The sequence below is a fragment of the Grammomys surdaster genome, unplaced genomic scaffold (assembly GCF_004785775.1).
Source record: "Grammomys surdaster isolate TR1022 unplaced genomic scaffold, NIH_TR_1.0 275, whole genome shotgun sequence".
Lineage (NCBI taxonomy): Eukaryota > Metazoa > Chordata > Mammalia > Rodentia > Muridae > Grammomys > Grammomys surdaster.
The window spans coordinates 1214962-1228183 of NW_021604716.1; the positions used below are offsets into that span (position 1 = coordinate 1214962).

The 13222-nt window shown below is 48.2% G+C and overlaps 1 protein-coding gene across 2 annotated transcripts in view; it reads left to right on the plus strand.

The window, feature by feature from the left end:
- The window catches only part of Polr3b (RNA polymerase III subunit B), a 93309-nt gene extending 80361 nt beyond the window's left edge, over positions 1-12948 (plus strand). Inside the window, exons 26-29 of one of the 2 annotated variants that reach the window (XR_003712580.1) lie at positions 3542-3655; positions 6345-6518; positions 11345-12749; positions 12801-12948. Coding sequence is in view for 1 of the 2 variants with exons in the window: in XM_028776983.1 (XP_028632816.1) it covers positions 3542-3655; positions 6345-6518; positions 11345-11474 (418 nt within the window). In the remaining variant the exon portion in view is untranslated. Of the gene's footprint in view, positions 1-3541; positions 3656-6344; positions 6519-11344 lie in introns of both variants that reach the window. The other variant, XM_028776983.1, reaches the window with a different exon arrangement.
- The last annotated feature ends 274 nt before the right edge of the window (positions 12949-13222 follow it).

Sequence of the window (13222 nt, forward strand, 5' to 3'; positions counted from 1 at the left end):
CCCAGACTGCTAGATTTGTGCCGAGCACAGAGACAGAGTGCTTTGTCTCATAGCCTGGAGCCCAGTGTTCACACCTAATGTGTGCTAGCCATTGACAGTAAATAAAACCACAGAGCTGGCCGTTCAGATTTGTTATTAGACATGGAACAGTAGCAAACACAAGGTAATTTCCAGCAGGCCCTCAGTGACTGCCTGCCAAGCAGGTGGTTGTCTGGTTTGGTTTGGCTTTGAGGTTTTTGTTCTGTGTTGGCAAGGAGGATTGATTCCAGGGCTTCATGCATGCCATTACTGAGCCTCACCCTCTGCCCACTGATTACCCAATTAAACTCCGACCTAGTGCTGCCTTTTCCTGCCCCGTGGCTCTCCACAGCCATCGTCCCTCGGACATATGCCCTGATACTGCTGTCTGTCTCCCAGCGAGGACACATCTCCATGAGAGCAGACTGCAGTGCTAGCTCTACTGCTCGGTCTCCAGCCCTTAGCGCACCGCCTCACAGCACAGGTGCTCCAGCAATGCCTGACAGGTAAATCTGAGAACTAGCTCTCACTACATAAAGGCAGGGGAAAGGAGAGAGTGCATAAGGCATGGAGGGACAGAAGCTGTGTCATTCAGAGTGCTGTACAGAGGAAAGTACACTTATGGAGCAAGTCCCGAGAAATGGTAGGTGCCCGCCCAGCTCTTACTCCATAAGGAGGGAGCCGTGCAGTCTGAGGTGAGGCTGGACAAGAGAAGGTGAAGGGTCTAGCTGCCATCTTTGACAGACACAAGTCCATGCAATTATTGTGAACGATGAGGTCTTGAAACTCAGCTCACATAGCATGTATGATCAGATCTGCTGCTTCCATACGCTCTAGCACATACAGTACCCAGGGGCGGAGACAGGGCTTAGCCGTTAAAATCTCTGGCTGCTGCACCACAGGACCCAAGTTTGGGGTCCAAAACCTTCTGGCCTCCGTGACCTTCTAAACCAATGCACATGTACTCATGTAGGTACCCATGCGCTCACACAGAGTGAGTGAGTGAGTGAGCAAGTGAGTGAGTGAGTGAGTGAGTGAGTGAACCCTTGTATTAAGACTTCAGGGTCCTGCTGCTTAACCTGCCCTTGGGCTGTGAGCCACCCGAGCACGGGTGCAGGTCGGCTGAAGCATGCTCGAGAATGGATGCTTAACTGTGGTACTACAGAGACATGCTCCAGAAGAGAGCACCCCTGCCCAGAGTCCATTTCTGCTGAAAATATGGATCCAGCGCTTTGGACAACAGCTTGCTCAGATGGTAGCAATATGGGCTTCCTTAAGTAAATCATTCTTGAGATGTTTAAACAAGTAAATTCATTTTATGAAAACCTGAATGGTTTCCTCCATTTAAGTGTGGTTCAGTTAAATAGTTAGGGATCCATTTCAAAAAGCCATAGTCATCACCAAACCTATGGCCTTCGTTTCTACTCAGAGATAATATTGTCCAGAGAGTGTACACACCATAGGATCTATTTAGTGCAGCTTCCTAAACATAAATGCACTGAAAGATTAGGCTGGGCTGCATGCTGTGTGCTGTGTACAGATGTGTGGACAGCTGTGTAGACAGCTGTGGGCTACACTGATTGCCTTGGCGTCTACATGGGGTGGGCTACGTGCTGTGTGCTATAGAGAGCTGTGTGGACTTCTGTGTAGACAGCTGTGGTCTACACTGCTTCCCTTGGCATCCACATGGGGTGGACTACGTGCTGTGGACAGCCACATGGACAGTGTATGGACAGCTATGTAGACAACTGTGGGCTACGCTGCTTCCCTTGGCATCCACATGGGGTGGGCTACATGCTGTGTGCTATAGACAGCTGGGTGGACTTCTGTGTGGACAGCTGTGGGCTACACTGCTCCCTTGGGGCCCACGTGGGTTTTCATCCCTTTGCCATTCATCTCCATGCCAACACTTGAGAAGCACTGCTGAGCCTGTTCAGATCTGCACCTAGGTCCTCACCCATGCTCCTGATCGTAGCTAGAAGCAGCAATTGCGTGTGGCTTTACTCTGTTGATGATGGAATAGCATTGGGTGACAGAGGTCCATAAATTCCACCTTGAGTACCATCCCTGAGGACCACAGTCATTTATTAAAACTGGAAAGACCCTTAGCTGACCACCTTGATACACAACCAAGGAAACTGAATCGCAGAGGTCACACAGTGTCCATGACAGACTGAGACAAGAGCAGGGTCTCTCAAGGCCCTTGCCCCCGTGACTTCCTAGGGTCCCATTGTGCTGAAATCCACGGAGCGCTCAGTAACTGCAGCAGCCTTCACTCCAGTACTGGCACATTGGAGCTGGGGCAGGCAGGCTGGGCCAAAGACTGCAGCTGCCTTTCTGCAGATTGCGGCTCTTCCCACTTGACCATATGCTTCGGTCAAAGTGAACTTGTTTTTCTGATAGGCCACTGTGGCAGGCAGAGAGAGCCCTGGATCTGAGGCCTGGTCACACCACTCACTGGCTCTTACCTAACCTCTCAGGCTCCCTGGGCCTGTCTATATCATCAGAAGTGGAGGCTCAGTACACCTGGATTAAACAGCGCTGGCGAGCGCTTCCTGCCCTTTGAGGAACAACACTTGGAGACAATGGAAAGATTTTTGAAGGTGTCCCTTCCTTGGCTGTTTGCTTCAGACCTTTTTTTTTTGCCATAGCACTTACACAGTCACTTTTGAGATTCTTATTATATTTATTCATTAGTGGAATAAATTGTGTAACAAACATTTATTGAGCACTAGTTGTATGCCAAGCAGGATCATAGATGTTGGAACCACTGTGCCAAAGGAGACAAAGAACTGATTTCTCAGGGGAAGACAGACAGTAAGCAGACAGACAAACTGATGATACACAAAGGTGCTAAGAGTAAGGGGGGTGGGGTGCTCCTTAAAGAGGCTCTCAGCTGTAATCCCAGCACATAGGAGGCAGAGACAGCCCAGACTGTATGCAAGTCCCTGGCCAGCTTAAGCTATGTCATCAAGGATTGACGGGGCATCCCGAGCATGTATCTGACAGAAGAGTGTATCAGCACGGGCCACGGGGGAGAGGTCCTGAAGTGGAAGTTGTAGTGTGTTTGACATGACAGCCATGTACAATTTGGGCTACATAGAATATCAGAAGAAGCCATTGGGGATTTTATAATCTGCTCTGATTTCCAGTTTGGGAGGAATCTCTCTGGATTGTTACGGTAGATCAGATTGTCTAGTGCTGAGAGTAGACGCAAGATCAATCTGGAAATAACAAATGAAGAAAAGCTGTTGGTCTGGTGACACCGTGGCTGTGAATAGATAGGGTCGTCCTGCTGATAGCATGCTTCTCTATGAAAGCATCTTCTTACACAATGCTGTGCTTCTGTGGCCTTGGTCTAGCCTTTTCACTGACTACAGGCTAGAGATTGTCCTCACACGGTTGGTCATAGGTCTCTGAGAAGATAAGTAAGGAAAACCTCCAGGTGATGAGGCCTAGCGAAGGCTGTTTGTCCAGTTACCCAGACTCTGTTGCTTAAACCCAGTGTTGGCTTTTCTTTCAGCGAACCTTTAGAAGCATACATCTATTTTGGACCTGTGTACTATCAGAAACTGAAACACATGGTGCTGGATAAAATGCATGCCCGGGCCCGGGGACCACGAGCCGTCCTTACCAGGTACGAGGAGCACTGAGTGGGGTTTGGGGAGCTGATGCTGCGGTCAAAGCATCAGTCACATCTCGGTGGAGATCGGTGGAGACCAGCAGTCCCAGCAAAGTTTCTGTTTCCCTTAAGGGACCAAAATGTGGGTATGTTAAACATGGTCTTGGTTACTTTCTCTTGTTGTGATTAAACAAAGGGAAAAGCAGTGTGACCAAAAGCAACTTGGGAGTAAAGAATTTAATTAAATCTTTCAACTATCGGTAACATTCCATCACAGAGAAGCCAGGACGAGTACTTAAGGCAGGAACTGAAGCAGAGGCCATGAAGCCTCTTACTGCCTTGCTCCTCCTGCTTTCTGATCCCTCTAGGACCATCTGCATAGGAATAGATAGCACCGTCCACAGTGAGCAGTTCCTGCCCACACCACTCAGGAATTAATCCAGAAAATATCCAACAAGATTGCCTACAGGTGATCTTAGGAAGCATTGTCTCAACTGAGGTTCCTTCTTCTCAGAAGACTGTAGCATATGTCAAGTTGGAAAAAAACAAACAAACAAAATCTAGCCAGCACAGTTGATCCCATGTGAACTCAACACAGCAGTATTCAACTGTAACTTTTCCTTTCTCTTAAGTCCCCAAAATGTCATATTAATTTTAATATCATAATGTAAAATATACCAACTTTTAAAAGTTCCATGGTCTTTAAAAAATTCCAACATTTTAAAAGTCCAAAGTTTCTCTAAAATTCTAAAGTCCCCTCGCTGTAAGCTCTTGTAAAACCTAAAAACAAGTAGGTATTTCCTTACTTCAAGAGGGAAGAATCAGGTAGAGCCACAGTCGAATCAGCTCAAGGCATGTGGTCAGGGTTCAGAACAGGGAGTGTGTCAGGAAAGGGAGTTAGGACTGCAGTCGGCTCCTGGAGCTGCGCATCTGTCTTCATGTGGAGAGAAAAGGTGTTGGGAAAACAAGATTGCGTCACAGGCCTGTTAGACAGCTCTCGAGTAAGGGCGCCTCAGGTCACCTCTCTCCACAGTCCTCATGGATGATGGTGCCCACTGACAGAGTGCTAGTGGATAAGAACCAGGTACAGGCATGTGACAGGTGTCAGTAAGTACCTGCTCCCTCATTTTCACTGAGCATGCTGTACAGGGAGGGAACTGGAACAGCCACCGTTTGGCCTTTCTTCTTAAAAGCCAAACTCAGTCTTGACCATAACTTCAGGTGTGATACCTGTTAAAATCATAGATTGTGTGTGTGTGTGTGTGTTTCAGAATGTTGATAGGTCTGGAGAGATGGCTCAGTGGTTAAGAGCACTTGTTCTTGCTGAGGACCTGGGTTCAGTTCCTAGCACTCACATGGGCGTTCACAGCCATCCTTAACTCCAATTCCAGGACATCCCACGCCCTCTCTGACTGATCTCCGAGGACACCAAGCACATATGTAGTACACATACATACATGTGGGCAAATCACTCATACATAAAATAGAATCATCTTTTAAAAATGTTTTTAATGACAAAAAAGGAAGGAGAGCTAAGATTGTCAGGGTAATTACTGTCTGAGCAGTGAGACCCTTTGTGGGCCCCAGGTTCCATGTCAGTTAGTGTCCTTTTTCAGCATGGAGGTTGTCTGGGAACAGTTGTCTATAGTCAGTTATCTCAGGCGGCTGAAGTACAAGCACCGAGTCTGCCCACAAGTAGCTGACCACCTTCCCCGTGTCTGCCGACCTCAGTGAAGGGAGTGGCTGACTGGGGTGGGTCTACCAGCCCATTCAAGTGGGCAAGGATTGTGTTCTTGGAGAGGTTTCCTCTACCGAGGTCTCTTTCAGACCTTGTATCAGCTTTTCATATGTAGATTTTCTAATAAAAACTCTTGATTTCTCACTGTAACCTCCAGCTATAACAAGAGCAACATTAATATTTCAGCATATGTTGAAGACACTGTTTGCTGTGTCATAGGAAGTCAAGAAAGTAACCAGCTTTGGGGCCTGCTCTAGTGTGCTCTCTGCTACTTGGGGAGGAAAGGTTTATTTGGCTTACAGTTTACAGTCCATCACCTAGGGCAGCCAGGGCAGGAACAGAAGCAGAGGTGGAGACTGCTGCTTACTGGCTTGCCTCCCGAGCTGCTCCGCTTCATGTCTTACACAGTTAAGACCCTCCCACCCTGCCCCATAGGCATGCCCATAGGCCAGTCTGACGGAGGCATTTCTTCACCTGACACTCCCTATTCCCCCGAGTGCGGCCAGGTTCTCATCAGGTTGACTGAAATTGACAGCACAGAGCCCTTGCAGAGCTAGTGGAGATCCAAGCTTCTTCCGTAGTCTGACTTTCTTTCTTCTCTGCCCCTAAGTGACAGCACATCTCTAAAGATACTCCGCCTCCGCGACCTTACTCTCTGACTTGAAGACTTCAGTAGCCTGATAGCAATGACCATGATGTGAGAGTGATGAATGCTGACACTAGTAGTATTGAGGGATTACATAAATAATATATCGTTATGTCATATGATAAAGACTATACAATTATGGTGGGTTTTTTTTTTTTCACAGTAAGAGCCACTAGTACGCTTTTTTGAAGCAATTCAAGGTCACTGTCAGATGGTGTCTTGGCTGGCAAGAGCACCTGCTCCAAAGCCATGCTTTTAGTCAATATGTGATGTGGCCTCCCTTCCCTGTGCCTAACGGCGTCTGGTCATTTACCTCAAAGGCAGCCCACCGAAGGGCGATCTCGCGATGGCGGCTTGCGTCTTGGAGAGATGGAGCGTGACTGTTTAATCGGCTATGGAGCGAGTATGCTTTTGCTCGAGAGACTAATGATCTCAAGTGACGCCTTCGAGGTTGACGTCTGCGGGCAGTGTGGACTCCTGGGATATTCCGGCTGGTAAGTGGACACCACGTGTCTCTCAGACCACATCCCTTGGCTTAAGTAATGGCTCAAGGACTGCTCTGAACCAGACTCAGCTGCTATGCAGCCTTTGCCTGTGATCACTTGTACGTTACCATGCTTGAGTGTCACCGTGCTTGAGTGCCACCATGCTTGTGTGTCACCATGCTGACCTGTCCATGCTTCCTGAGTCTGCATTTGTGTGTTGATTCCTCCGTGCTGCATATATATAAGCCGTAGTCGAAGCTCCTAAGTAGTGCAGACTAGTATCTCAGGGGCTGGAGAGCTGGCGCAGCGCTTATTGCTGCAGGACCTGGGTTCAGCCCCCAGCACCTACATGGTTGCTCACAAGCATCCATGACATAAATCTCAACCTTAAAAAACTCCTTAGGGAAAGTTGTATCAACCCCTTATTGGTAACCCAGACCCCGCCCCATATCTTACGGTGACAAAGCTAGGACTAAGACCTGGTGTGTGTACTGTACACCCCTTACCTATGGCAGATACATCTGACTGTACGTTCCACAGTGCAGACTGACTGTCTGTCTCACTTGCTCATCCAGCAGGCATTCAGCCTCTGCTGTGTCAGATGCAGTTCTAAGTCCAGGAGTGCGGTAGTGCAGAAGCCATGCCCTCCCACTGAGCGCTGCCTTACTGACCACTCTCCAGTTTACAGCTGGCAGATGCTTAGTGAAAAATGTCACTGCTGAGAGATCCCTGCACTGTAGAATTGCCAGTATGCTCATTATGCAAGTCACAAGGCTGCTTTAATCCCGACACGAAATCTGGTATCTAAAGGCCGCCTTACTGGGTGATACTCCCTGGGTCTGGTATGTGCTGTGTAGTTGTAGCAACTCTCTTGTTTGTGGTCACTCTGGTCTGCCAAAGAATAAAAACTTTGGCTTAGGGCTAGTCGGGGGAGAGAGCAGTGATAGCCTCTGCCGCCCTCGTGGCCCTACCCAGAATCCCTCTTTCTCAGATAGGGGACCACCTGAGAGGACAGTGTCTGAGGGTAAGTGACCATAGCTGGGGTTGAGGAACACATGGCCACCTTTTCCCCACAGACTTCCCCCCAGAGCCTCTTTGCGGATGGTCTAAACCGTCAGGAAAATCAGCAGTAGGCTGGGCCTGAGAGATAGCTTAGAAAGTAAAGGAACACACAAGCCTTACAGCCTGAGCATATACATACACGAGCCTAGATAAACAGATACCTGGTTTTGTTGTATTATTTTTTAAAGAGCAAGGGGGCTTCTTAGGGCACAGTGTATACTTGCTAGCTCAACAACAGACTTTAGCAGATTATCTTATGAGTGCTGTGAGCTGAATTGATGAGTCCTGCATATGAAGTTAATGTGGACACTAATGGAAGAGGTGGCCACCTTCCTGTTCACAAAGATTGTCACAGTCTTACGAGAGTAAGCTGAGCCCTTTCTTCTGTCAGTGAGATGGGGGTTCAGTCCTAGGATGTCCATTTGTCTTTTGAAATGCACATTGAGCATAGTGTGGGCTGTATAACTAGAGGAAAGGGGACCATCGCTAATAGGATGGGGCCTGGAGCCTAGGTCCCCACGCTTAAACCTTCTAGTCCGGCACGAGGACTTTGAAGGAATTGCTTTGAAAGAATGGAATGGGGTTGTTTCATTGATAACAGGAACCATGAGATTCTAAGAGTTCTTGTTTCCCTTCCCTGTGTCCCCCGCCTGCCCCCACCCCCTCACACTCCTCTGACAGGAACGGGAGGCAGTGAACCAGGCTCACAAGGCTCAGGCCTTTGTCTCAGTGCTGGCTGCTTGAGTACACCTGCCAGGAGCAGGAAGGCTGCACAAGCTGCTGCATCTCAGTTAACCTCTGCCTCTGCTGCCTTGGTCCCTCTAGTGTCTAGCTCCCTGACCACAAGCCCTGGTCATGGGTTCAGTGTGCTAGCCTTTGAAAGGCTTGATCAGGTGATGTCGTCTGACCGTCTTTATCTGTAGCCACACAGACTTGATATGTCTGATTTGAGTGCCCTACTTATACCCTGTTGCCAACAGAAAAAAATCCTAACCCACTTTGTGGTCTGGCTGCCTCCTCCTGTGCCACTCTCTGGCCGAGCGGCATAATGATGCTGTCCTTTTCCGATCATTACCTGGCCTGTGTGCCCAGCCTGTGGGAGGGAGCAGGCACAGCTACTCGGAGGAAGTCGCCCTTCAATAAGCCGCACAATGGAGCTGGGTAATTAGAGCGGTTCAGTACCTTGGAGCAGGCCCCGTGGCTGACTTGCACATTAGTAAGGCATTGCTATGGGGAGGTTTTCAGCAAGACTGTTGTTCCTCAGAGGACCTAGGGCAGAAGTCACCAAAGAGCCCCATTAGGGTAATTAGCTCACGGACCTCACGAGCAGCCGCAGCTTCCTGCTGTCTTCCTAGACATCAGTTTACTTGTTGTTCTTAGTCAGGTTTCTGCCTTTGCAGATTGTTCAGACATAGAGGAAAAGGCTTGTGCGTGTGTGTCTGTGTGTGTGTGTCTGTGTGTGTGTGTCTGTGTGTGTATGTCTGTGTGTGTGTGTCTGTGTGTGTTACTTTGGAATGCTTTGAATCAATACATTAAGAAAATGAATGGGTTATTCAGACTATGAATCAGCACATATGGAAATTTTAACTAGATTAACTGAAATTGGAGTCACCATATGATATATAGGACAGGAAAACCAGGAAGAAGTTACTGCAGTTCTGTCTGTTTCCCCAACATAATTAAAATAATATAGGAGCATGATTCCTGAATAATTTGGACCCACCCAGGCACATTAAAGACATGTCTTGATTATAATGCATTAAAGGAGTCTTGAGCAGTCCTTTAAGAGATTTTATATCGCTAAAGTTGATCTCATTAGTGTGTCTGCTGTCGGCATGGGTTCTGGCGCATGCTCTGGCACCTGAGCCTGCAGGAGGCTGTCTCCGAGGTCACCGTGAGGTCACTGTCCTTCACCATGTAAATTCTCAGCCTTGCGCTTGCTCTCCTTAGAGTGTAAAGCGGGAGGAGTGTGACACTGTACACTTCCTTCAGAGATCGCTCCGAGGGAAGCCAGCCTGGTGTCTGTAGTGGGTCCAAGGACACACCAAGGTCCTGTAGCAGGCCCCTGTTAAATAAACTTAGAATTAAATACTACACACACACAAAAGCAAGAAAACAGCTGCATTGTGCTGTCTGTAGAAACAGCCTTTGCTCAAAGCTACAAGTGAGGGAACAGGCCTGCTCAACTCCGAGGGATGACAGCGCGTCACAACTGAGTGACTGTGTCCTTGGCCCGTGCCTAATTGCCCTTAGTTTACTTACTTTTAAAATCATAAGTCCTTCCAAGATTCTGAGAAAAGAAGATCCAAATATGAACCTTAAAAAAAAAACACCCTCATTCAGCCAGTGATATCCTTGAACTTACAATCCTCTTACCTGTCTCCCAGGTGCTGAACTTACAGGACTGTGGGGGTGCCACCACATCAACCCAAATATACACATTTTTTTTATTTTTAGATTCCTAATTTTTGTATATGTGTATAAACGTGCAAGTGCCAGAGGGTCCTTAGGTCAGAGGATAATTTGTCAGACCTGATTCTCTCTGTCCTCTGCCTCCCCTCGTTTCCTTTCTTTCTCTTTTTTCATGTGTATGGATATTCAGCCTGCATGTATGTCTGGGCATGGTCGTGCATGCCTGGTGCCTGTGGAGGCCAGAAGAGGGCACCAGACCCCATGGTAATGGAGTTATAGATGGTTGTGCATCACCATGTGGGTGCTGGGGATCAAGCTCAGGTCCTCTGCAAGAGCAGCTAGTGTCCTCAGCCACTGAGCTGGCTGTCCAGTCCCTTCTTTACCTTTGCATTTTCAGAAGTCTTTTCAAGCTTTGATGTGTTTCAGGGTGTGAAAATCCATCTGAGGGTGCCCGGGTGTTGTTGAGCTGACTGCATTTTTTCCTTCCACTGTGTGTCCTAAACATCTCTCATTTCTGTGACTATGATTCTATGCTGTTATGTTGAATGACTATGTAATGCTCTTCTGTATAAATGTCCTGGATAGGAACCAGCTGCCCAGTGGGCACTCGAGGAGTCTCCCACTTTGTGATCTCCTTAACAGCCTTGCTGTGGATGTTTTTCTGAGTGAGAGCATGTTTTTTTACTATAAACCCTGAAAAAATAATTCACTTTCTCACAAGGGACCTTCTGTAGCCATAGATTAGGACTGAGAACAGTTTGTGGCCCCTCTGGAAAGAAGGAAAGAATGTGACATGTGAAGCTAGCACTTTGGTGGGGACCCAGGCTGGTGCGCGGGTTGCATGGGAATGTCTGTGTATGTGCATGTACTGGTTGTCAGGTTTATCCAGGGGTAGCTCACTGTAAACACTGAGAGATGGTCCTGAGGGCACTGCCGCTCCTATTCAAAAGGCTTCTTTCCGTCAGACTTGAAGTGCCTCAGTGATGGGTACTGAATGTTTTTGATGGTCGTGTTGCAGAGTAATATAATACAGAGATGCTCCAAACATATGGGGTCGGTAGGGTCATCAGAAAACTCATGGAGCAGTGAGACATCGAGTTTCCAATGATTCTTTTCAAAACAGTGTATAAGCAGATGTTGTCCCTTCTGAAGAGAATGTTCTAGAAATATAGTTAATGGACTCCAGTTCCATAGCTTTAAACTACAAGGACTGCACTGAATCATTCTTGATCTTGCATCCACAGATGTTCCTTTAATTTTTGAGCCGTCAGTGTGTCTGACTGCAGTGGGGAAGGAACATAGCGGTTCCGTGTGCAGGCCTTGGTTCCCACCCCTCTGATGCATGTCGCCTTGGGTTTCAGGTGCCACTACTGCAAGTCTTCGTGCCATGTGTCCTCCCTCCGCATCCCGTACGCCTGCAAGCTGCTCTTCCAAGAGCTGCAGTCCATGAACATCATCCCCAGGTTGAAACTGGCCAAGTACAACGAGTAAGGTTGTACAGTGCTCACACGGTACCATGGGTCGGCTGCCTGTGCAGCCCGAGGCAGCCTGTGCTCGGTCTGCTTCACAGAGAACAGTGAGGAGGAGGAGGAGGAAGAGGAGGAAGAGGAGGAGCAGCTGTCTGAGGTCCAGAGGCTGGCTTGATATTCTTGACCTGGAGCCTCGAGCCACCGGCCATGAAGTCACACACAGATGGACGCAAGCTAGACAGAGTGCCAACGCCTGTTAATCTTGTTGTTTGTTTGTGTTGAGTTGGAATCTCACTCTGTATTCCAGGCTGGATTTGAACTCACCTTAACCCTCCTGCCTTTGTCTTCCACAAGTGCTTGGATCATGGGTATGAGCCAGCATATCTGGTTTGTTTGTTTATGTTATTATGTTTTAAACTGTACTTATTAGAAAAACCTTCCTCCTTAAAATTCCTTCTGACATCTTCTGGTCAACAAAACTCGGGTTCTTGTCAGATGTGGAGGAGGTAACGAATCCTTTGAATTGGGAAGTTCAGCTCAGTCAAGTGCCTGTTGCATATGTATGACCTGAGTTCACCCCCAGCAACCATGCAAGGGCTGGGCGTGGCACCTAGCACCCATGTAAAAGTACAGTACTGTGGAGGTGGGTGTGGGGAGCAGACAGATAGACCCCTGGCGCTTACTGACCACACACTGTAGCCAGTCAGTGCACTTCAGGTTCAGTGAGAGACCCTGTGTCAGGGGTTAAAGTGGACAGTGACTGAGTAGGTCCCCAGTGTCCCTGTGGCCTCCATACACATATCCATATAATGGGTGATTTGTAGGCACAACTTTCGCTGAGGCAAGAAGTAGTAGTAAACTGACTCTCAGAGGACAGCAAGTGACATGTATGACTCTGGAAGGCCAGTGGCCACAGCTTGCGGTCACACACTGAGACTACAATCTTGATGAACATGATCAGTGCAGCCTACCTTTTAAGAATCTCTTTATCTACCTTCTTTTGAACCTCCAGGACACCTGGGTCTAATCCCGGGACTCCTGGTCATTCCCCATTTCCTGCTCCTTCCGTTCCTACCAGGAATTAGTTGTCCATTCTCTCGGTTTATTCTTAACTGTTGTGCCGACACCAGATAAATATTTATACTGAGAATTGCTTATGAAAAGAGCGACAGTCCCAGAAGCGTTGAGGAATGATAAAGGCCACATTCTCGTGCCGCACCAGAAATGCTCCTCGGAATACTGACAGGTACACAGGAGATCCCTCAGACTCAGCTGTGCAGGTGAGGAATACTGACAGGTACACAGGAGATCCCTCAGACTCAGCTGTGCAGGTGAGGAATACTGACAGGTACACACGAGATCCCTCAGACTCAGCTGTGCAGATGAGGCTGAGGAGCGAGAGGACTTTTCAGATCTCCTCACCCCCAGCTCATCTGACTTGAAGACTCAACATGCTTTGTTTTCTTCACAATAAAGATGTGGCCGTCAGACTGATACTCAGCCTGAGAGGTGACTGAGTGGGCAGCCTTCAGTGCGTCTTCAGAGACTCATGGGTATTGTGAGTCAGAGGAGGCATCTACATCCTCACTGCAGGCTTGGTCATCCCTTACCAGATCTCCATCCCCACTCTCCTTACCGACAGCCCTCCAGATTACTGTACTGAGGTGTGCGTGTCCTTGTGCTGTGTGCTTATTGGGCCATCAGAAAGGACTTTTTTCTTGAGTGATCTTGCCTGAGTCTACTAAGGCCATCAAGGGTTGATATCCCTGC